This window comes from Manacus candei, unplaced genomic scaffold, assembly GCF_025592945.1.
Source record: "Manacus candei isolate 608988 ecotype Guabito, Panama unplaced genomic scaffold, ASM2559294v1 h1tg000543l, whole genome shotgun sequence".
In the NCBI taxonomy this organism is placed as follows: domain Eukaryota; kingdom Metazoa; phylum Chordata; class Aves; order Passeriformes; family Pipridae; genus Manacus; species Manacus candei.
Genome location: NW_026138591.1, coordinates 5,017 through 28,087, shown reverse-complemented (window position 1 = coordinate 28,087; position 23,071 = coordinate 5,017). Strand labels below are relative to the sequence as shown.

Below are 23,071 nucleotides of genomic sequence, written 5' to 3'. Positions count from 1 at the left end.
ACAGCGGGATAACACCGGGAATGCCGGGATAACACCGGGATAACACCAGGAATGCCGGGAATGCCGGGATAACACCGGGATAATGCCGGGATAACACCGGGAATGCCGGGATAACCTCGGGAATGCCGGGATAACCCCGGGAATGCCGGGATAACGCCGGGATAACATTGGGATAACATCAGGATAACACTGGGATAAAACCGGGATAACACCGGGATAACGCCAGGATAACCTCGGGAATGCCGGGATAACGCCGGGATAACGCCGGGATAACACCGGGATAACATTGGGATAACATCAGGATAACACTGGGATAAAACCGGGATAACACTGGGAATGCCAGGATAACGCCGGGATAACACCGGGAATGCCGGGATAACACCAAGTTAACACCGGGATAACGCCGGGATAACCTCGGGAATGCCGGGATAACACCGGGATAACGCCGGGAATGCCGGGAATGCCGGGATAACGCCGGGAATGCCGGGATATCACCGGGATAACACCGGGATAACACCGGGATAACACCGGGATAACACCAGGAATGCCGGGAATGCCGGGATAGCCTCGGGAATGCCGGGATAACGCCGGGATATCACCGGGATAACACCGGGATAACCTCGGGAATGCCGGGAATGCCGGGATAACGCCGGGATAACGCCGGGGATCCCTCACCTTGTTGTAGAAGACGGCGCCGTCGTAGACCACAAATCCGGTGCCGTCGGCGCGGTGCGGGAGGCGGTGCGTGGCCGCGGGGCGGGCGGCGAGCAGGTCGGCCCAGGAGGCGTACTCGGTGAGGGTGTCGGTGCGGTACGGCACCCAGGGCAGCACGTACAGCCGCTCCCCCGACTGCAGCGGGTCCCGGCACCAGCCCCCCGCCTGGTGCGGCGACTCGTGCGTGGACAGGGCCGGCCCCACGCGCTGCGGGACCCCCGGGCACACGAAAACTGCGGGGGGGGGAGAGGGGAGCGGAGGGAGGGGGGGGAGAGGGGAGGGAGGGATGGGGGGACAGGGGGATGGACACGGGGAGGGACACGGGGAGGGATGGGGGGACAAGGGGACACGGGGAGGGACACGGGGAGGGATGGGGGGACACGGGGGGGGATGGGGGGACACGGGGAGGGACAAAGGGACACGGGGAGGGATGGGGGGACATGGGGGGGACATGGGGGGGACAAGGGGACACGGGGAGGGACACGGGGATGGACACAGGGATGGACGGGAGGATGGACACGGGGGGGGTGGGGGGACACGGGGGGGACAAGGGGACACGGGGAGGGATGGGGGGACACGGGGAGGGATGGGGGGACACGGGGGGGACACGGGGATGGACATGGGGAGGGGTGGGGGGACATGGGGAGGGATGGGGGGACACGGGGAGGGATGGGGGGACACGGGGGGGACACGGGGATGGACATGGGGAGGGGTGGGGGGACACGGGGAAGGATGGGGGAACACGGGGAGGGACACCGGGACATGGGGGGGACAAGGGGACACGGGGAGGGATGGGGGGACACGGGGAGGGATGGGGGGACACGGGGATGGACACGGGGATGGACACAGGGATGGACGGGAGGATGGACACGGGGAGGGATGGGGCGACACGGGGATGGACACGAGGACACGGGGGCGGGGATGGGGGGACAAGGGGACACGGGGAGGGATGGGGGGACACGGGGAGGGGTGGGAGGACATGGGGGGGACAAGGGGACACGGGGATGGACACGAGGACACGGGGAGGGACACGGGGCGGATGGGGGGACACGGGGAGGGATGGGGGGATGGAGGGATGGGGGGACACGGGGATGGACACCGGGACATGGGGAGGGATGGGGGGACACGGGGATGGACAGGGGGACACGGGGACATGGGGAGGGATGGAGGGACAGGGGACACGGGGATGGACACGGGGACACGGGGATGGACACGGGGACATGGGGATGGACAGGGGGACACGGGAAGGGAGGGATGGAGGGACACAGGGACAGACACGGGGACATGGGGAGGGATGGGGGGACATGAGGACAGAGGGACACAGGGAGGGATGGGGGGACAGGGGATGGACACGGGGACGGACACGGGGATGGGGGGGACACGGGGACAGACAGAGGGACAGACACGGGAATGAGGGACAGACACGAGGACAGACAGAGGGACAGAGCCCCGGCGGGACAGGGGGACACGGGGGGGGACAGAGGGACAGAGAGAGGGACACGGGGGGAGAAAGACGGACAGGGGGACACGGGGGGGGACAGAGGGACAGGGGGGGGACAGAGGGACACGGGGGGGTCATGGAGGGTCATGGGGGGGGACAGGGGGACAGAGGGACACGGGGGGGGGACAGAGGGGACGGGGGGGGACAGAGGGACACGGGGGGGGGGACAGAGGGACACGGGGGGGTCACGGAGGGTCATGGGGGGGGACAGGGGGACAGAGGGACACGGGGGAGGACGGGGGGGGTCACGGAGGGTCATGGGGGGGGACGGGGGACAGAGGGACACGGGAGGGGACAGAGGGACACGGGGGGGGGACAGGGGGACACGGGGGGGGACAGGAGGACAGAGGGACACGGGGGGGGACAAGGGGACGGGGGGGGACAGCGAGAAGGAGGAGAGAAAAGAGAAGCGTTTCATCAGCGACTGGGGGGTCCCGGGGGGGGCGGGGGGGGGTCCCAACCCCGGGGGAGGGACCCCAACCCAAGGGGGGGGGGAGGGGAATTGGGGAGACCCCGGGGGGGGGGAAGGGGGAAGGGGGAGGCGGGGAGGGGGAGGGGAGGGGGGGTCCCTTAGGGGGGAGGGGACAAAGAAGAGGGGACAAAAGGAGGGGGGGTGGAAATGGAGGGGGGGGACACCCCGACTGTCCCCCCCCGGCAGCGGGAAAAGGGGGGGTCGAGCCCCCCTTTACTTTGGGGGGGGGCAGCACCCTGGGGGGGGAGGGGCAGCACCCTGAGGGGGGAGGGGCAGCACCCTGGGGGGGGAGGGGCAGCTCTGCCTGGGGGGGGCCCTAAAACGGGGGGTCCTCAAACGGGGGGGGTCCCTAAATCCTGGAGGGTGTGTCCCTAAATCCGGGGGGGGGGGGGTGTCCCTAAATCCGGGGGGGGGTCCCTAAATCCGGGGGGGCTCTTCCCACCCCCCCCCCGGACCCACAGCCAGGGACGATCGAGCGCGACGGAGACACGGGGGGGGGGGAGGGGGGGGGGATGGTTTGGGGGGGTCCCCCCCGATCGGGGGGTGGGTTGGGGGGACCCCCCGTGTTTTGGTGGGCGGGGGGGGGGTTTGGGAAGGGGGTGGGGGGGGGTCGCGCGTGGTCCCGGAGTCCGGCGGCGGCTGCAGAGAGGCTGGGGGAGAGAAACGGGGGGGGTTAGAGCTGCGGGAGAGAAGGGGGGGCACGGGGGGGCACGGGGGGGGCACGGGGGGGGGGGAGGGGCACGACACGGGGGGGAGGGGCACGGGGGAACCCCCCCCGGCGCAGAGACCCCTCCCCCCAAATCAAATCAACCCCCCCCAAACCCCCCCGGGGTCTCTGCGGCGGGGGGGGGGGGGATGGGGGGGGATGGGATGGGACGGGACCCCCCCCCCCCAAACCCCCCTAAAGGGGGCGGGGCCAGGCCGGGACCCCCCCGGGGGGACTCTGGGGGTCCCCCCGCCCCTCCCCCACCCCCAAAAAAGGGTCACCACCCCCCCCCATCCCACCCCCCCCTTAAAGCCTGGCCTGGCCCCCCCGCCCGGGGGTCACACACGTGTGTGAGGGGACACACACATGTGAGGGGTCACACACGTGTGCAAGGGGGTTACACACGTGTGTGAGGGGGTTACACACATGTGGGAGGGTACACATGTGTGCAGGGGGGGTTGTCACACACGCGTGTGCGGGGGGGCCGTGGGCGGGCACGTGGGGGGGGTCACACCTGTGTGTCTGTGCACACACGTGTGCTTGGCGTGCTCACATGTGTGTGGTGCGTTTACACACGTTTGGTGTGCTCACGTGTTTCATGTGCTCACACGTGTTTGCTCACACGTGTGTGTGTGTTTGGTGTGTTCACACGTGTGTGGTGTGTTCACACGTGTTTTATGTGTTCACACATGTTTTTTCACACGTGTGGCTGCGTGTGCTCACACACGTACGTATTTGGCGTGTTCACACGTGTGTAGGATGCTCACACGTGTTTGGTGAGCTCACACACGTGTGTGTGGCGTGTCCACATGTGTTCTTGGTGTGTTCACCCGCGTTTGGCGTGTTCACACGTGTGTGTGGCGTGTTCCCCCCCTCCACGTGCACACGGAGCCCGGTTACACACGTGTGCGTGTGTCCATCCCCCTGTGCACATGTGTGCTCACACACACACAGTTCCGGGGTGCACACGCGTGTGTGTTTGCACACACATGTGCCAGGCCCTTTGCGCACACGTGTTCCCTCGTGTCCGTGGTGAGCACACGCGTGTGTGGTTGTGTGTTCCCCCTGTCACGTGTTCCCCGGTCACATGTCCCCCGGTCACGTGTTCCCACGTGTGATGGTCACGTGTGTGCAACGATGTCCCCACGTGTGCAGAGACCCCACACGTGTGTTCAGGTGTGTTTGAGGTGTGTGTGCCCTCACACACGTGTGGCCCTGACTCTATCACACGTGTGTTGCCGTGTCGCTCACACACGTGTTGTTGTGCCTCTCACACGCATGTTACCGTTGTCTCACACACGTGTTCTGCCACGCCTCACACGCGTGTTACCCTGTCTCACATGTGTCAGACACATGACTGTGTCTCTCACACACGTTACCCTGTCTCTCACACGTGTGTTTCCGTGTCTCTCACACATGTGTGTTTCCGTGTCTCTCACACATGTTGTCGTGTCTCTCACATGTGTGTTGTCGTGTCTCTCACACGTGTGTTCCGTGTCTCTCCCCCCTGTGCTGTCTCACGGCTGTCCCGTCGCACACGCGTGTGCCCGGAGTGGGGTGGAGGGGGCACGGGGGCTGCGGGGGGGGGGGCACAGCTGGGGGGGCACAGTTGAGGGGGGCACCGGGATCCAGATGTGCCCAGGGATCCAGCCGTGCCCGGGGATCCAGCTGTGCAGGAGGATCCAGATGTGCCCGGGGATCCAGGGGCGTCCAAGCCCCCCAGCTGTGCCCAGGGATCCCAATGAGCACCAGGATCCAGCTGTGTCCAGTGATCCAGCTGTGTGGATCCAGCTGTGCATCCCCAGTTGTGCTTTCCCAGCTGTGCCCCGGGATCCAGCTGTTCCCCCAGATCCAGCTGTGCATTCCCAGCTGTGCACTCCCAGCTGTTCCCCCGGACCCAGCTGTTCCCCCAGATCCAGCTGTGCCCAGGATCCAGCTGTGCTGATCCAGCTGTTCCCCTGGATCCAGCTGTGCATTCCCAGCTGTTCCCAGAATCCAGCTGTGCCCCGGATCCAGCTGTGCATTCCCCGGATCCAGCTGTGCCCCAGGATCCAGCTGTTCCCCAGAATCCAGCTGTGCATTCCCAGGATCCAACTGTTTCCCCGGATCCAGCTGTGCTGATCCAGCTGTGCTGATCCAGCTGTTCCCCGGGATCCAGCTGTTCCCCCGGATCCAGCTGTGCATTCCCAGCTGTGCCCCCGGATCCAGCTGTGCTGATCCAGCTGTGTGGATCCAGCTGTTCCCTCGGATCCAGCTGTGCACTCCCCGGATCCAGCTGTTCCCCAGAATCCAGCTGTGCACTCCCAGCTGTGCCCCCGGATCCAGCTGTGCATTCCCCGGATCCAGCTGTTCCCCGGATCCAGCTGTGCACTCCCAGCTGTGCATTCCCCGGATCCAGCTGTTCCCCGGATCCAGCTGTGCACCCCCAGCTGTGCCCCCTCCCCCCGCTGCTGCCCCCGGGGGGGGTTGGGTGGGTGGTTGGTTGGTTGGGTGGGGGAGGGGTTTATTTTCGGGGGGGGGTTTTTTCCCGTTTTTGGGGTTCGGGGGGAGGGGGGGAGGGGGGAGGGGAGACTCACAGGCTCGGGGGGGCCCCGCGGTCCGGGGGGGCTCGGGTTGGGCCCTGCGGGAGGAGGAGGAGGAGAGAGACACGTTAGGGGCCCCCCCGACCCCCCCCCCCCGCTCCGGGCACCTGTGGGAAGAAGCCGCCGGCCCCGCCCCCCCCGGCCCCGCCCACGCCTGCGCAGGCCCCGCCCCCCCGCTGCCGGCCACGCCCACACCGCGGCCACGCCCCTCCCTCCCCCCTCCCCTCCCCCCCCCTCGCAGACGGACGGACGGACGGACACGGGGGGGGGGGCGACGCCCTGGCTGCGACCCCCGAGGGACCCCAAAGAGCCCCCGGAGTGACCCCAAATGACCCCGGAGTGACCCCGGAGTGACCCCAACTGACCCCAACTGACACCGGAGTGACCCCAACTGACCCCGGAGTGACCCCAACTGACCACAGCTGACCCCGGAGTGACCCCGGAGTGACCCCAACTGACCTCAACCTCATCCCACACTGACCCCAAACTGACCCCAACTCACCACAGCTGACCCCGGAGTGACCCCAACTGACCCCGGAATGACCCCAACTAACCCCGGAGTGACCCTGGAGTGACCCCAACTGACCCCGGAGTGACCCCAGCTGACCCACACTGACCTCAAACTGACCCAAATTGACCCACAGCTGACCCCAGAGTGACCCCTGAGTGACCCCAAACTGACCCCAACTGACCCCTGTGTGACTCCTGAGTGACCCCAAATTTACCCCAAACTGACCCCAATTGACCCCTGAGTGACCCCACACTGACCTTCAACTCACTCCAACTGCCCCCAAACTGACCCCAACTGACCCCAACTGACCCTACACTGACCCCAACTGACCCCTGAGTGACCCAAACTGACCCACAGCTAACCCTGGAGTGACCCCTGAGCAACCCCAAACTGACCCCAAAATGACCCCAGTTGACCTGTGAGTGACCCCAACTGACCCTAAACTGACCCTGAAGTGACCCCAGAGTGACCCTAAACTGACCCCAAACTGACCCCAGTTGACCCCTGAGTGACCCCAACTGACCCTACACTGACCCCAATTGACCCCTGAGTGACCCCAAACTGACCCCCAACTCACCCCAACTGACCCCAAACTGCCCCAAAACTGACCCTGACTCTCCCCAACTGACCCCTGAGTGACCCCGTGACCCCAAGTGACCCCCAACTGACCCCGGAGTGACCCCTGAGTGACCCCAACTGACCTCAACCGACCCCACATTGACCCCAGTTGACCCCTGAGTGACCCTCAACTGACTCAAAACTGACCCCAAGTGACCCCAAACTGACCCGAGTGACCCAAAACTGACCTCAACTGACCCCAATTGACCCCTGAGTGACCCCAAACTGACCCCCAGTTCACTCCAACTGACCCCACACTGTCCCCAACTGACCCCTGAGTGACCCCAACTGACCCCGAGTGACCCCAACTGACCCCTGAGTGACCCCAACTGACCCCGAGTGACCCCAACTGCCCCCCCACTGCCCCAAACTGACCCCTGAGTGACCCCAAGTGACCCCAAAGTGACCCCAAACTGACCTCTAGCCCCCCCGAGCTGCCCCTGGGCCAGGGGGGGTTATTTTGGGGGGGGGGATTTTTGGGGGGCTCTGGGGGGTCTCCCCAGTCGGGGGGGGAGGGGGGAGGGGTCACGCCCTCCAGGCCCCGCCCACCCCCCCCCAAACTCGGGGGGCTCCAAGGGGGGGGTTGGGACCCCCAGGGGGGGTCTCGGGGGGGGTCCCCATTTTGGGGGGGGTTTCCTGGTTTTGGGGGCCCCTCGAGGGGGGGGTTGAGACCCCCGGGGGGGTCCCTGATTTTGGGGGGGGGTCTCAGGGGTCGGGGGGGGATTTTGGGGGTCCCGGGGACCCCCCAGGGGACGCTGTGGGGGGAGGGGTGTCGGGGGGGCCCCCCCCGAGCTAATGAGGGCTAATTAAGGGGGGGGGGAGGGGGGAGGTTATTGACCCCTCCCCCCCTCGCGCTGGGGGGGGACCTGAAGGGGGGGGAGGGGTGAAACGAGGGGGGGGGGAGGGGCAGGAGGGGGGGAGGGGGAAAAACGGGGGGGTTGGGGGGGATGGGGGGAGGGTTTGGGGGGATGGGAGGATTTGGGGGGGTGGGGGAGGGTTTGGGGGGATTGGGAGGATTTGGGGGGGTGGGGGGGATGGGGGGGAGGATTTGGGGGGGTTGGGGAGGTTTGGGGGGGATTTGGGGGGTATTTGGGGGGTTGGGGGGGAGGGGGGAGAGGGTTTGGGGGTATCTGGGGGGGTTTGGGGGGATGGGGAGGATTTGGGGGGGGTGAGGGGGGAGGATTTGGGGGGGTTGGGGGGAGGTGGGAGGGATGGGGGAGGGTTTGGGGGGATTTGGGGGGGTTGGGGGGCATGGGGGGAGGGTTTGGGGGGATTGGGGAGAGGGTTGGGGGGGTTGGGGGGGTTGGGGGGTCTGGGAATGAGAGGGAAGGGTGGGAGGAGGGGCTGGAGGATTTTGGGGGGCAGGGGGAGGGGTCAGAGGGGTTGGGGGGATGGGAGGGTTGGGGGGCGTGGGGAGGGTTTGGGGGGGAAGGGGAAGGGGCAGGATTTGGGGGGGGAGGGGCATTGGGGGGGTCGCAGGATTTGGGGTGAAAAGGGAGGGTTTGGGGGGTCGGATTTGGGGGGGGGGTCAGAATTTGGGGTCACTTCGGGGGACGGGAGGGGTCGGGATTTTTGGGGGGGGGATTTTGGGGTGCGGGAAGACGAGGGGGGGGAGTTTGGGGGGGTCGGGGGGTTTTGGGGCTCTCGGGAGGGGGGGAGGGGGGTTTGGGGGGTTTCTAGGGGGGTCGGGGGGGGTTGGGGAGTTCTGGGGGGGTCAGGAGGGTTTTGGGGATGTCGGGGGGGGGTCGGGAGGGTTTTGGGGGTGTCTGGGGGGGTTTGGGGGGGTCTGGGGTGGGTCGGGGTGTCTGGAGGGGTCAGGAGGGTTTGGGGGTGTCTGGGGGGGTCAGGAGGGTTTTGGGGGTGTCAGGGGGGGCTCAGGAGGGTTTGGGGGTGTCTGGGGGGGTCAGAAGGGTTTGGGGGGGCTCAGGAGGGTGTGGGGGTGTCAGGGGGGGCTCAGGAGGGTTTGGGGTGTCAGGGGGGGCTCAGGAGGGGCTCAGGAGAGTTTGGGGGTGTCTGGGGGGTGTAAGGGGGGCTCAGGAGGGTTTGGGGGTGTCTGGGGGGGGTCAGGGTGTCAGGAGGATTTGGGGGTGTCTGGGGGGGTCGAAGGGGGTGTCAGGAGGGGCTCAGGAGGGTTTGGGGGTGTCAGGAGGGGCTCAGGAGAGTTTGGGGGTGTCGGGGGGGCTCAGGAGAGTTTGGGGGTGTCGGGGGGGGTCAGGGGTGTCAGGAGGGTTTGGGGTGTCAGGGGGGGGGTCGGGAGTGTCTGGGGGGGTTCAGGAGGGTTTGGGGGTGTCAGGGGGGGTTCAGGAGGGGCTCAGGAGAGTTTGGGGGTGTCGGGGGGGCTCAGGAGAGTTTGGGGGTGTCGGGGGGGGTCAGGGGTGTCAGGAGGGTTTGGGGTGTCAGGGGGGGGGTCGGGAGTGTCTGGGGGGGTTCAGGAGGGTTTGGGGGTGTCAGGGGGGGTTCAGGAGGGGCTCAGGAGAGTTTGGGGGTGTCTGGGGGGTGTAAGGGGGGCTCAGGAGGGTTTGGGGGTGTCTGGGGGGGGTTGGGGGTGTCAGGAGGTTTTGGGGGTGTCGAGGGGGGTGGGGGTGTCCGAGGGGGGTTGGGGGAGGTTGGGGGTGTCCGGGGAGGGTCGGGGGGGTTTGGGGGTGTCTGGAAGGGGGTTGGGGGGGTGGGAGGTGTCCGGGGGGGGGTTGGGGGGAGTTAGAGCTGTCAGGAGGGGTTTGGGGGGGTCGGGAAGCGTTGGGGGGGTCGGGGGGGTTGTGGGTGTCCGGGGGGGGGGGTCGGGGGGGTTAGAGGTGTCTGGAGGGGGTTTGGGGGGGTGTGGGTGTCTGGGGGTCAGGGGGGGTTATGGGTGTCCGGGGGGGTTGGGGGCGGTTGTGAGTGTCTGGGAGGGGGCTGGGGGGGGGTTGTGGGTGTCCGGGGGGGGGGTCGGGGGGGTTGGGGGTGTCTGGGAGGGGGTTGTGGGTGTCGAGGGGGGGTCGCGGGGGGTTGTGGGTGTCCGGGAGGGGTTTTGGGTGTCCGGGGGGGGTCGGGGGGGTTTGGGAGTGTCGAGGGGGGATCGGGGGGGGGTCGGGGTGTCCAGGAGGGGTTGAGGGGGGTTGTGGGTGTCTGGAGGGGGTTGGGGGGTTTGGGGGTGTCCAGGGGGGGGGCGGGGGGGTTTGGGGGTGTCCGGGGGGCGGTCGGGGGGGTTTGGGGGTGTCCGGGGGGGGTTGTGGGTGTCCGGGGGGGTCGGGGGGTTTTGAGGGTGTCCAGACGGGGTCGGGGGGGGTTGTGGGTGTCCGGGGGGGTCAGGGGGTTTGGGGTGTCCGGGGGGGGGTCGGGGGGTTTGGGGGTGTCTGGGAGGGGATCGGGGGGTTGTGGGTGTCTGGGAGGGGGTTGGGGTGTCCGGGGGGGGGTCGGGGAGGTTTGGGGGTGTCCGGGGGGGTTGAGGGTGTCCGGGGGGGGTCGGGGAGGTTTGGGGGTGTCCGGGAGGGGATCGGGGGTTGTGGGTGTCCGGGGGGGGGGTCGGGGGGTGGGGGAGGGGCCGGAGCGAAGGGTCGTGTTACCTTTTTGTTCCACTTCTACTTTTTAGCACCGGAAGAAAAGGCGGGAGAGAGCGGGGGGGGAGGGGCGGGTTTGGGGGGATTTGGGGGGGTTCGGGGGGGTTTTGGGGGGTTTGGGGGGGAGGGGGTGTGGGGGGGGGAGGGGACACACGGGCGGCGGGGGGGGGGAGGGGAAGGGGGGGGAGGGGCGAGAGAGGAGACAAAGAGAAAAGAGATTAAACGGCTCCGGCCCCCCCCGAGACCCCCCTGAGACCCCCGGGGGAGGGGAGGACACACGGACGGGGGACAGACGGACAGGGATGGACACACGGACAGGGGGACAGGGATGGACACACGGACAGATGGACACATGGACAGGGATGGACACACGGACAGATGGACACACGGACAGGGGGACAGATGGACAGAGATGGACACACGGACAGGGGGACAGATGGACAGGGGGACAGGGATGGACACATGGATGGGATGGACAGGGATGGACACACAGACAGATGGACAGGGATGGACACACGGACGCGGGGGACAGATGGACACACGGACAGGAGGACACACGGACAGGGGGACAGATGGAAAGAGATGGACACACGGACAGATGGACACACGGACACACAGACAGGGATGGACCCATGGACAGGGGGACAGATGGACACACAGACAGATGGACAGGGATGGAGACACGGACAGATGGACACATGGACACATGGACACATGGACACATGGACACACGGACAGATGGACAGGGATGGACACATGGAAGGGATGGACACACGGACAGGAACACAGGGACAGATGGACACACACAGGGAGGGACACACGGATGGGATGGACAGATGGACACACGGACAGATGGACAGGGATGGACAGATGGACACATGGACAGATGGACAGGGATGGACAGATGGACACATGGACAGGGATGGACACACAGACAGGGACAGGGAGATGGACAGATGGACACATGGACGGGGATGGACAGATGGACACAGGGACAGATGGACACAGGGACAGGGAGATGGACACACGGACAGATGGACAGGGATGGACAGATGGACACACGGACACATGGACATGGATGGGGAGATGGACAGATGGACACGGATGGACAGATGGACAGGGACACAGGGACAGAGACGCAGGGACGGGGACGGGGAGAGGGACACACGGACAGGGATGGACAGACGGACACACGGACAGGGATGGACAGATGGACAGGGATGGACACACGGACAGGGACGCAGGGACAGAGACGCAGGGATGGGGAGACGGACACACGGACAGGGATGGACACACGGACAGGGACACATGGACAGGGACGAGGATGGACAGATGGACACAGGGACACGTGGCTGGATGGACGTGGATGGGAGCGGACGCACAGACATGGGATGGACACACGGACACGCGGACAGGGCGGGGAATGGACAGATGGACACGGATGGACACACGGACAGGGACACACGGACAGGGGTGGACAGATGGACACGGATGGACACACGGACAGGGACACACGGACAGGGGTGGACAGATGGACACGGATGGACACGTGGACAGGGGTGGACAGATGGACAGATGGACACACGGACAGGGATGGAGAGATGGACACACAGACAGGGACACATGGACAGGGATGGACAGACGGACACACGGACAGGGATGGAGAGATGGACACACAGACAGGGACACATGGACAGGGATGGACAGACGGACACACGGACGGGGATGGGGGGGACGGAGATGGGGGACCAGCAAAGGGACGGACGGACAGACAGACAGACGGACACAGAGGGACCCCCCAGGGCCTCGGGATGGCGGAACCCTGGACAGACGGACGGACAGAGGGACAGAGGGAGGGGGGTGGGTGGAGGTGACGGACAGACGGACACGGGGATGGGGACAGACAGACGGACAGAGAGGGGAAAGGGACGGACAGAGGGATGGGGACGGACAGACAGACAGAGGGACGGGGGGGGGGAAGAGCTGAGGGAGGGGGTGGAGGGAGAGGACGGACAGAGCTCTGGAGGGACAGACGGACGGACAAGGGGAGATGAGGGACAGACGGACAGAGGGGTGGACGGAGAGGAGGGACAGACAGACACGGGGGCGGGAAAGGGGCGGGGGTGGGGACGGACGGACGGACAGACGGACAAGTGGAGAGGAGGGGAGGGGAGGGAGGGACAGACGGACGGGTGGACGGACACGGGGAGAGGACGGACGGACAGACGGGGACACGGAGGGACAGACAGACGGACGGGGAAAAGGAGGGACAGACGGACGGGAAGGGGCTGGATGGGAGGGATGGATGGGACGGACGGACAGACGGACGGACGGGGGTGTGGAGGGATAGGACGGACAGACGGGAGGACGGAGTTGACGGACAGACGGACAGTGGGAAGGGCGGGGGGGGGGGGAAGGACAGACGGACAGATGAGGGGGACGGACGCACGGACAGACGGACGGACGGGGGGGATGGACGGATGGACAGACAGACAGACAGACGGACGGACATGTGGGCGGGTGGAGGCGATGGACGGACAGACGGACAGACGGACAGGGGGTTTCCCCTCCCCCCCACGCTCCTGGGACCCCTCGGGGGGGGGGGGGGTTGTTTTTGGGCCCCTCCCCCCCTCGGCCCCTCCCCCCCCTCCCCTCCCCCCCCCCCCGGCCCTGGAGGGAGAGAGACGGCGGGGGGAGGGGCGGGGGGAGGGGCGGGGGGAGGGGCTCGGCCCCGCCCTGGGGGGTCCCGGGGGGGTCCCGGGGGGGTCCCGGCCCCTCTCGGGGGGTCCCGGGGGGTCTCCGGGGGGTCTCTGGGGGGTCTCGGCCCCTCCGCGGCTCCACCTGCAAAGGAAACGGGCGCCCCTCCCCCACCCCCGCCCCGCCCCCACCCCCCGAACCGCCCCTCCCCCACCCCCGGCACCGGCAGGGACGGGAACGGGGCGGGACCTTCGCGTGTGCTTGGCATGTGCTTGGTGTGTGCTTCGTGTGTGCTTGGCATGTGCTTGGTGTGTGCTTGGCATGTTCTTAGTGTGTTCCTGGTGTGTGCTTGGCGTGTTCTTAATGTGTCCTTCGTATGTTCTTAGTGTGTGCTTCATGTGTGCTTGATGTGTGTGCTTCGTGTGTTCTTAGTGTGTGCTTGGTATGTTCTTAATGTGTGCTTCGTGTGTGCTTCGTGTGTGCTTAGCGTGTTCTGAGTGTGTTCTTGGTGTGTGCTTCGTATGTTCTTAATGTGTGCTTCCTGTGTGCTTAGTGTGTTCCTGGTGTGTGCTTGGTGTGTTCTTAGTGTGTGTTTGGTGTGTGCTTAGCATGTTCTTAATGTGTGCTTGGTGTGTTCTTAAATGTGTGCTTGGTGTGTGCTTGACGTGTGTGTTCTTAGTGTGTTCCTGGTGTGTTCTTAGCCTGTGCTTGGTGTGTCCTTGGTGTGTTCTTAGCGTGTTCCTGGTGTGTTCTTAGCACGTGCCTGGCATGTTCTTAGCATGTTCTTAGTGTGTGCACTTGGCATGTGCTCAGCACGTTCTTAGCATGTGCTTGGCATGTTCTTAGTGTGTGTTTAGTGTTTGCTTGGTGTGTTCTTAGCATGTGCCTGGCGTGTGCTTGGTATGTGCTTAGTGTGTGCTTGGTGTGTTCTCAACACATGTCAGAGTGTACCTGGCACGTTCTTAGCATGCCCTAAGTATGTTCTTAGTGTGAGCACTTGGCATGTACTCAGTACGTTCTTAGCATGTGCTTGGCATGTTCTTCCTGTGTGAACGTGTGCTGAGCATGTTCCTGGCATGTCCTTAGCGTGTGCTCGGCATGTTCTAGGTGTGTGTGCTTACCATGTTCTTAGCGTGTGCTTGGTGTGTGCTCCTGGGCCCTTGGCGTGTGCTTGGCGTGGTCAGGGCTGTTCCACCCACTCCAGGGGTGTGTTTAGCGTGTGCTTGGCGTGTTCTGCTGAGCCTGACTCAGCCCTGGCGTGTGTTTCCCATGTCAGTGCATGTTTAGTGTGTCCTGGCATGTCCCTGGCGTGTCCTTAGCATGTCCATGGATTATTTAACATATCCCTGGCATGTCCTTGGCGTGTCCATTGGTTATCTAACATGTCTTGGCGTGTCCTTAGCATGTCCATGGATTATTTAACATGTCCTGGTGTGTCCCTGGTGTGTCCCTGGCGTGTCCAGGGGTTATTTAACATGTCCCTGGCATGTCCTTAGCATGTCCAGGTGTTATTTAACATCTCCTGGTGTGTCCCTGGTGTGTCCTTAGCATGTTCAGGGGTTATTTAACATGTCCCTGGCGTGTCCTTAGCGTGTTCAGGGATAATTTAACACGTCCCTGGCATGTCCCTGGCGTGTCCTTGGTATGTCCAGGGATTATTTAACATGTCCTGATGTGTCCTTAGCATGTCCAGGGACTATTTAACATGTCCTGGTGTGTCCCTGGCGTGTCCTTAGCATGTCCATTGATTATCTAACATGTCCTGGTGTGTCCCTGGTGTGTCCTTAGCGTGTCCAGGTATTATTTAACATGCCCTGGCGTGTCCCTGGTGTGTCCTTGGCGTGTCCATTGATTATTTAACGTGTCCCTGACGTGTCCTTAGCATGTCCATTGATTATCTAACATGTCCCTGGCGTGTCCTTGGTGTGTCCAGGGATTATTTAACACGTCCTGGTGTGTCCCTGGTGTGTCCTTGACGTGTCCATTGGTTATTTAACATGTTCTGGCGTGTCCTTAGCATGTCCAGGTATTATTTTACATGTCCTGGCATGTCCCTGGTGTGTTCATTGATTATTTAACATGTCCTGATGTGTCCCTGGCATGTCCTTAGCATGTCCAGGAGTTATTTAACATGTCCTGGTGTGTCCCTGGTGTGTCCTTGGTGTGTCTATTGGTTACCTAACATGTCCTGGCGTGTCCTTAGCATGTCCATTGATTATCTAACATGTCCCTGGCGTGTCCTTAGCATGTTCAGGGACTATTTAACATGTCCTGGCGTGTCCCTGGCGTGTCCATTGATTATTTAACATGTCCTGACGTGTCCTTAGCATGTTCAGGGACTATTTAACATGTCCTGGCGTGTCCATTGGTTATTTAACATGTCCCTGGCGTGTCCCTGGCGTGTCCCTGGCGTGTCCCCCCCGTGTGCCGGTGCCGTCCCCGGGGGTCTCCCCCTCCCCCCTCCCCTCCCCCCCCCCCTCCGGCGGCTCCGGCGGCGGCTGCAAAGCAAAGGGGGGTTTTTTGGGGGGGTTTTTTGGGGGTTTGGGGGTTTTTTTTTTGGGGGGGTTTTGCAAGTTTTTGGGGTTTTTTGGGGGTCCCGCGACGGCGCCTGGGGAGAGACGGGGGGGTGACCCCTCCCCTCCCCTCCCCTCCCCTCCCCTCCCCTCCCCCCCCCGGGGGGGTCTCGGGGGTCGCACTCGGGGGGGGGGGGTCTCGGCTTTGGGGGGGGGGGGACAAAGACACGGGGGGGACCCCCCGGGGGGGCTCCCGGGGCTGGACCGACCCCTCCCCCCCCTCCACCCCCCTCCCCCACAATGCCCCGGGGCTCTGCCCCTCCCCCCCTCGGTGCCAGACCCCGCCCCTCCCCCCGCCCAGGGGGTCCGGGGGGGTCCGGGGGGTCCCTGGGGAGGGGGAGGGGGCTGGGGGGTCCTTGGGGGGTCCCCGGGGGTGCTGGGGGGTCCCTGTGGGGTCCCTGTGGGTGCTGGGGGGTCTCTATGGGGGCTCTGGGGTCCCTGTGGGGTCCCTGTGGGTGCTGGGGGGTCTCTGTGGGGTCTCTGTGGGTGCTGGGGAGTCCCTGTGGGTGCTGGGGGTGCTCTGGGGTCTCTATGGGGTCTCTATGGGTGCTGGGGGGTCTCTGTGGGGTCTCTATGGGTGCTGGGGGGCCCCTGGGGGGTCCCCGGAGGTGCTGTGGGTGCTGTGGGGTCTCTGTGGGGTCTCTATGGGTGCTGGGGGGTCCCTGTGGGTGCTGTGGGTGCTCTGGGATCCCTGTGGGGTCTCTGTGGGTGCTGTGGGTGCTGGGGGGTCCCTGTGGGGTCCCTGTGGGTGCTGGGGGTGCTGGGGGGTCCCTGTGGAGTCCCCGGAGGTGCTGGGGGTGTTGGGAGGTCCCTGGGGGATCTCTGGGGTCACTGTGGGGTCTCTATGGGTGCTGTGGTCTCTGTGGGGGCCCTGTGGGGTCCCTGTGGGGTCTCTGTGGGTGCTGGGGGTGCTCTGGGGTCTCTGTGGGGTCCCCGGAGGTGCTGTGGGTGCTGTGGGGTCCCTGTGGGGTCTCTATGGGTGCTGTGGGGTCCCTGTGGGGTCCCAGTGGGTGCTGTGGGTTCTGGGGGTGCTGTGCGTGCTCTGGGGTATCTGTGGGGTCTCTATGAGTGCTGGGGGGTCCCTGGGGGGTCCCTGGGGGTGCTGGGGGGTCCCTGTGGGGTCTCTGTGGGTGTTGGGGGTGCTCTGGGGTCTCTGTGGGGTCTCTATGGGTGCTGTGGGGTCTCTATGGGTGCTGTGGGGTCCCTGTGGGTGCTGGGGGGTTCCTGTGGGTGCTCTGGGTTCTCTGGGGTCTCTGTGGGGTCTCTATGGGTGCTGTGGGGTCTCTGTGGGGTCTCTGTGGGTGTTGGGGGTGCTGGGGGGTCCCTGTGGGTGCTCTGGGTTCTCTGGGGTCTCTGTGGGGTCTCTATGGGTGCTGTGGGGTCCCTGTGGGTGCTGGGGGGTCCCTGTGGGTGCTCTGGGTTCTCTGGGGTCTCTGTGGGGTCTCTATGGGTACCATGGGGTCCCTGGGGGGTCTCTGTGGGGTCTCTATGGGTGCTGTGGGGTCTCTATGGGTGCTGTGGGGTCCCTGTGGGTGCTGGGGGGTCCCTGTGGGTGCTCTGGGGTCTCTGTGGGGTCTCTGTGGGTGCTGTGGGGTCCCTGGGGGATCCCTGTGGGGTCCCTGTGGGTTCTATGGGGTCCCTGTGGGTTCTATGGGGTCCCCGTGGGGTCCCCACGGGTGCTGTGGGTGCTCTGGGTTCTGTGGGGTCCCTGTGGGTTCTATGGGGTCCCTGTGAGTGGTGTGGGTGCTCTGTGGGTGCTGTGGGGTCCCTGTAGGGTCTCTATGGGTGCTGTGGGGTCCCTGTAGGGTCTCTCTGGGTGCTGTGGGTGCTCCGGGGTCCCCACGGGGTCCCCCTTGGTGCTCTGGGGCTGGGGACACTGTGGGTGCTTTGGGATCCCTAAGGGGTCCCCAGGGGTGCTCTGGGTGCTGTGGGGTGTCTGTGGGTACTATGGGGTCCCTGTGGGTGCTGTGGGGTGTCTGTGGGTGCTGTGGGGTCTGTGGGGTGTCTGTGGGTGCTGTGGGGTCTCTCTGGGTGCTGTGGGGTCCCTGTGGGGTCCCTGTGGGTGCTATGGGGTCCCTGTGGGGTCCTTGTGGGTGCTGTGGGGTCTGGGGGGTGTCTATGGGTTCTGTGGGGTTCCTGGGGCATCCCCACAGGTGCTCTGGGTGATGTGGGTTCTGTGGGGTCCCTGTGGGGTCCCTGTGGGGTCCCTGTGGGTTCTCTGGGTGCTCTGGAGCAGGGCTGTGGGTCAGGGGCTGTGGGTCAGCACTCCCTGTAGGGCACCCAGTCCTACTGCACCTCCAGGGACTTGTGAGTGCCAGGACAGGGGTTATGGGGCTGTGGGGTCTCTGTGGGTGCTGTGGGGCAGGGCTATGGGGTTATGGGGTCTGTGGGGTCAGTCACACTCACTGTAGGGCACGGAGTCGTACTGCACCTCCAGAGACTTGTGGGTGCTGAGATGGGTTATGGGGTTGTGGGGGCTCTAGGGCAGAGCTGTTGGGTGCTGTGGGTGCTCTAGGGCAGGGTTATGGGGCAGGGTTATAGGGCAGCACTCCCTGTAGGGCACCCAGTCCTACTGCACCTCCAGGGACTTGTAGGTGCTGGGACAGGGGTTATGGGGCTGTGGGGTCTCTGTGGGTGCTGTGGGGGCTCTGTGGGTTCTGTGGGGCAGGGTTGTGGGGTCTGTGGGGTCAGTCACACTCCCTGTAGGGCACCCAGTCGTACTGCACCTCCAGGGACTTGTGGGTGCTGGGACAGGGGTTATGGGGCTGTGGGTGCTCTAGGGCAGGGCTGTTGGTGCTCTGTGGGTGCTGTGGAGCAGGGCTGTGGGGTTTTGGGGCAGGGCTGTGGGGTCTCTGTGGGTGCTGTGGGTGCTGTGGGGCAGGGCTGTGGGGTCAGTCACACTCACTGAAGGGCACGCAGTCCTACTGCACCTCCAGGGACTTGTAGGTACTGAGACAGGGGTGATGGGGCTGTGGGGTCTCTGTGGGTGCTGTGGGGCAGGGCTATGGGGTCTGTGGGTGCTGTGGGGCAGGGCTATGGGGTCTGTGGGTGCTGTGGGGCAGGGCTATGGAGTCTGTGGGTGCTGTGGGTGCTGTGGGGCAGGGCTATGGGGTCTGTGGGTGCTGTGGGGCAGGGCTATGGGGTCTGTGGGTGCTGTGGGTGCTGTGGGGCAGGGTTGTGGGGTCAGTCACACTCACTGTAGGGCACGCAGTCGTACTGCACCTCCAGGTACTTGTAGGTGCCGGGACAGGGGTCGGGGAAGGCGTCGGATCCGGCCACCACCACACACTGGGTGCGGTTGTTGCACCTGAGGGGACACCCCGGTCAGGGACGGGGACGGGGGGACAGGGGGACACAGATGGGGACGGGGGACAGCAGGGGACAGGGGGACAGGGGGACACAGCAGGGGATGGGGGGGACAGCAGGGGACAGGGGGACACAGCAGGGGATGGGGGGACAGGGGGACACAGATGGGGACAGGGGGGACACCCCGGTCAGGGACGGGGACAGGGGGACAGAGGGACACAGATGGGGACGGGGGACAGCAGGGGACAGGGGGACACAGCAGGGGACAGAGGGACACAGCAGGGGACAGGGGGACACAGCAGGGGACAGAGGGACACAGCAGGGGACAGGGGGACAGCAGGGGACAGGGGGACGGGGGGGACACCCCGGTCAGGGACGGGGACTGGGGGACAGCAGGGACGGGGGGGACAGGGGGGACAGGGGGACACAGCAGGGGACAGGGGGACAGGGGAGACACAGCAGGGACAGCAGAGGATGGGGGGACAGGGGGGACACCCCAGTCAGGGACGGGGACAGGGGGACAGCAGGGGACAGGGGATGGGAGGACAGCAGAGGACAGGGGGGACAACAGGGGACAGGGGGACAGGGGGGACAGCAGGGGACGGGGGGACACAGCAGGAACAGCAGAGGATGGGGGTCAGGGATGTGGGAACACAGGGACATGAGGGGACACAGGGACATGGGGGACATGGGGACACAGGGGGACACAGGGACATGGGGGACACTGGGATGGGAGGAGAGCGTGTGGGACATGGGGACACAGGGACAGTGGGGACAAAGAGGACATGGGGACACGGGGACAGCAAGGACACAGGACATGGGGACAGGGGGACAAGGGGACAATCTCCTGCCTGTCCCCGTGTCCCCCACATGCCTCCATGGCCCTCCTGTCCCCTGTCCCCAAACTGGCCCCACACTGTCCCCACACTGTCCCCACGTCCCCAAGGCCCCCCATGTCCCTGATCTCCTGCACCTCCCCAGTGTCCCCCTGTCCCCCCAATGTCCCCCCAATATCCCCAATGTCCCCCCCAATGTCCCCAATGTCCCCCAATGTCCCCCCCATGTCCCCAATGTCCCCAATGTCCCCAATGTCCCCAATATCCCCAATATCCCCAATGTCCCCCAACATCCCCAATGTCCCCAATGTCCCTGATGTCCCCAATATCCCCAATATCCCCAATACCCCCAATGTCCCCCCAATGTCCCCAATGTCCCTGATGTCCCCAATGTCCCCAATGTCCCTGATGTCCCCAATGTCCCCAATGTCCCCAATGTCCCTGATGCCCCCAGCTGTCCCCTGTCCCCCCGGTGTCCCCATTGTCACCTCTGTGCCATGATGGGCTGTGCCTGGAGCAGGTGGCACTGCACGTTTGCCATCTGCCCCAATGTCCCCAATGTCCCCAATGTCCCCAACATCCCCAGTATCCCCAATGTCCCCAATGTCCCCAATGTCCCCAATGCCCCCAGTGCCCCCCGATATCCCCACTGTCACCTCTGTGCCATGATGGGCTGTGCCTGGGGCAGGTGGCACTGCACGTTTGCCTCTGCCCCAATGTCCCCAATGCCCCCAATGTCCCCCCAATGTCCCCAATGTCCCCAATGTCCCCAATGTCCCCAATGTCCCCCCAATGTCCCCAATGTCCCCAATGTCCCTGATGCCCCCAGCTGTCCCCTGTCCCCCCAGTGTCCCCACTGTCACCTCTGTGCCATGATGGGGTGTGCCTGGGGCAGGTAGCACTGCACGTTTGCCATCTGCCCGGGGTCGGCGTCGCAGATCTTGTCGTCGGTGCGCCCGTAGTTGGCGTCGGCCACGAGGACGACGTCGCTGCCGGGGCAGCGCAGCTCCAGCGGGTACCCCTCGCACGCCAGCTCCCGACGGGCCAGCCCGAAGGGCAGGGCACCCCGGATCAGACCTGGGGGGCACAGGGGGGTACAGGGGTCATGGAACCCCAAATGGGGTCAGGGAACCCCCAAAACTGGGGTAGAACCCCCAATATGGGGGTGTAACCCCCAATCCCGGGATACCCCTCACACGCCAGCTCCCGACGGGCCAGCCCGAAGGGCAGGGCACCCCGGATCAGACCTGGGGGGCACAGGGGGGCACAGGAGGGTACAGAGGGCAGGGAACCCCAAATAGGGTCAGGGAACCCCAAAGGGGCTCAGGGAACCCCCAAAATTGGGGTAGAACCCCCAACCTCAGGGTACCCTCACACCCCAGTTCCCGACGGGCCAGCCCGAAGGGCAGGGCACCCCGGATCAGACCTGGGGGGCACAGGGGGGCACAGGGGTCATGGAACCCCAAATAGGGTCAGGGAACCCTCAAATGGGGTCAGGGAACCCCCAAAATTGGGGTAGAATCCCCAACCCCAGGGTACCCCTCTCATGCCAGCTCCTGACGGGCCAGCCCGAAGGGCAGGGCACCCCGGATCAGACCTGGGGGGCAAAGGGGGGTACAGGGGTCAGGGAACCCCCAAATAGGGTCAGGGAACCCCTAATGGGGTAACTGTGCCCCTAAAATTGGGGTAACCCCCAACCCCAGGGTACCCCTCACACACCAGCTCCCGCTGTGCCAGCCCAAACAGGAGGGCACCCCGGATCAGACTTGGGGGGCACAGGGGGCAGGAAACCCCAAATAGGGTCAGGGAACCCCCAAAGGTATCCCTGTGACCCCAAAATGGGGGGTAACCCCCAACCCCGGGGTACCCCTCACACACCAGATCCCAACAGACCAGGCCAAAGGGGAGGGCACCCCAATATCAGACCAGGGGGCACAGGGGGCAGGGAACCCCAAATGGGGTCAGGGAACCCCTAATGGGGTCAGGGAACCCCCAGAATAGGGTCACCTGGACCCCAAGTCAGAGTCACCTGGACCCCAAATTCCAAACTAGGGTCACGTGGGCCCCACACCCTAAAACAGGGTCACCCGAACCCCCCAAAAAAGGGTCATCTGGACCCCAAATCCCAAAATAGGGTCACCTGAACCCCCCAAAAAAGGGTCATCTGGACCCCAAATTCCAAACTAGGGTCACGTGGGCCCCACACCCTAAAACAGGGTCACCCGAACCCCCCAAAAAAGGGTCATCTGGACCCCAAATCCCAAAATAGGGTCACCTGAACCCCCCAAAAAAGGGTCATCTGGACCCCAAATCCCAAACCAGGTCACCTGAACCCCAAAAAAGGGTCATCTGGATCCCAAACCCCAAAATAGGGTCACTTGAACCCCACACCCCAAAACAGGGTCACCTGGACCTCAAATAGGGTCACCTGGACCCCACATCCCAAAACAGGGTTACCTGGACTCCAAACCCCAAAACAGGGTCACTTGAACCCCAAAATTCTGGATCCCCCAATCCCACACCCCTGAGGCCCCAAATCACACACACCTGGGACCCCCAAAATCCAGCGTCTCCCCAAATCCCAGACACTCAGGACCCCAAATTCCAGGGTTCCCAAATCCCACCCACTCAGGACCCCCAAAATCCAGGGTCTCTCCAATTCCAGACTCCTGAATCCCCCCATAATTCCTGGGTCTCCCAATCCCAGACAATCAGGACCCCAAAATTCCTGGGTCTCCCCGATTCCAGACTCCTGAAACCCCAAAATTCCCGGGTCTCCCCAAAACACCAGACACTCAAGACCCCCAAAATTCCTGGATCTCCCTGATCCCAGACTCCTTGAAACCCCAAAATTCCGGAGTCTCCCCAAAATCCCAGACTCCTGAAACCCCAAAATTCCCAGATCTCCCCAAAATCCCAGACACACCAGACCCCCAAAATTCGGGATCCCCCAATCCCAGACTCCTGGGAATCTCCCAAAATTCCAGAGTCTCCCTAATCCCAGACACTCAGGACCCCC

General features: G+C 64.7%; 1 protein-coding gene across 1 annotated transcript; it reads right to left on the bottom strand.

Moving 5' to 3' along the window:
* Positions 1-675: 675 nt before the first annotated feature.
* LOC127465961 (adhesion G protein-coupled receptor L1-like) lies at positions 676-21,649 on the bottom strand (the record flags this gene model as incomplete). Its single annotated transcript, XM_051776483.1, has 6 exons — positions 676-947; positions 19,108-19,217; positions 20,916-21,129; positions 21,249-21,299; positions 21,422-21,478; positions 21,614-21,649. Coding segments are annotated over 6 exons (740 nt in total), but the record flags the coding sequence as incomplete, so codon positions are not given.
* Between the last annotated feature and the right edge of the window lie 1,422 nt (positions 21,650-23,071).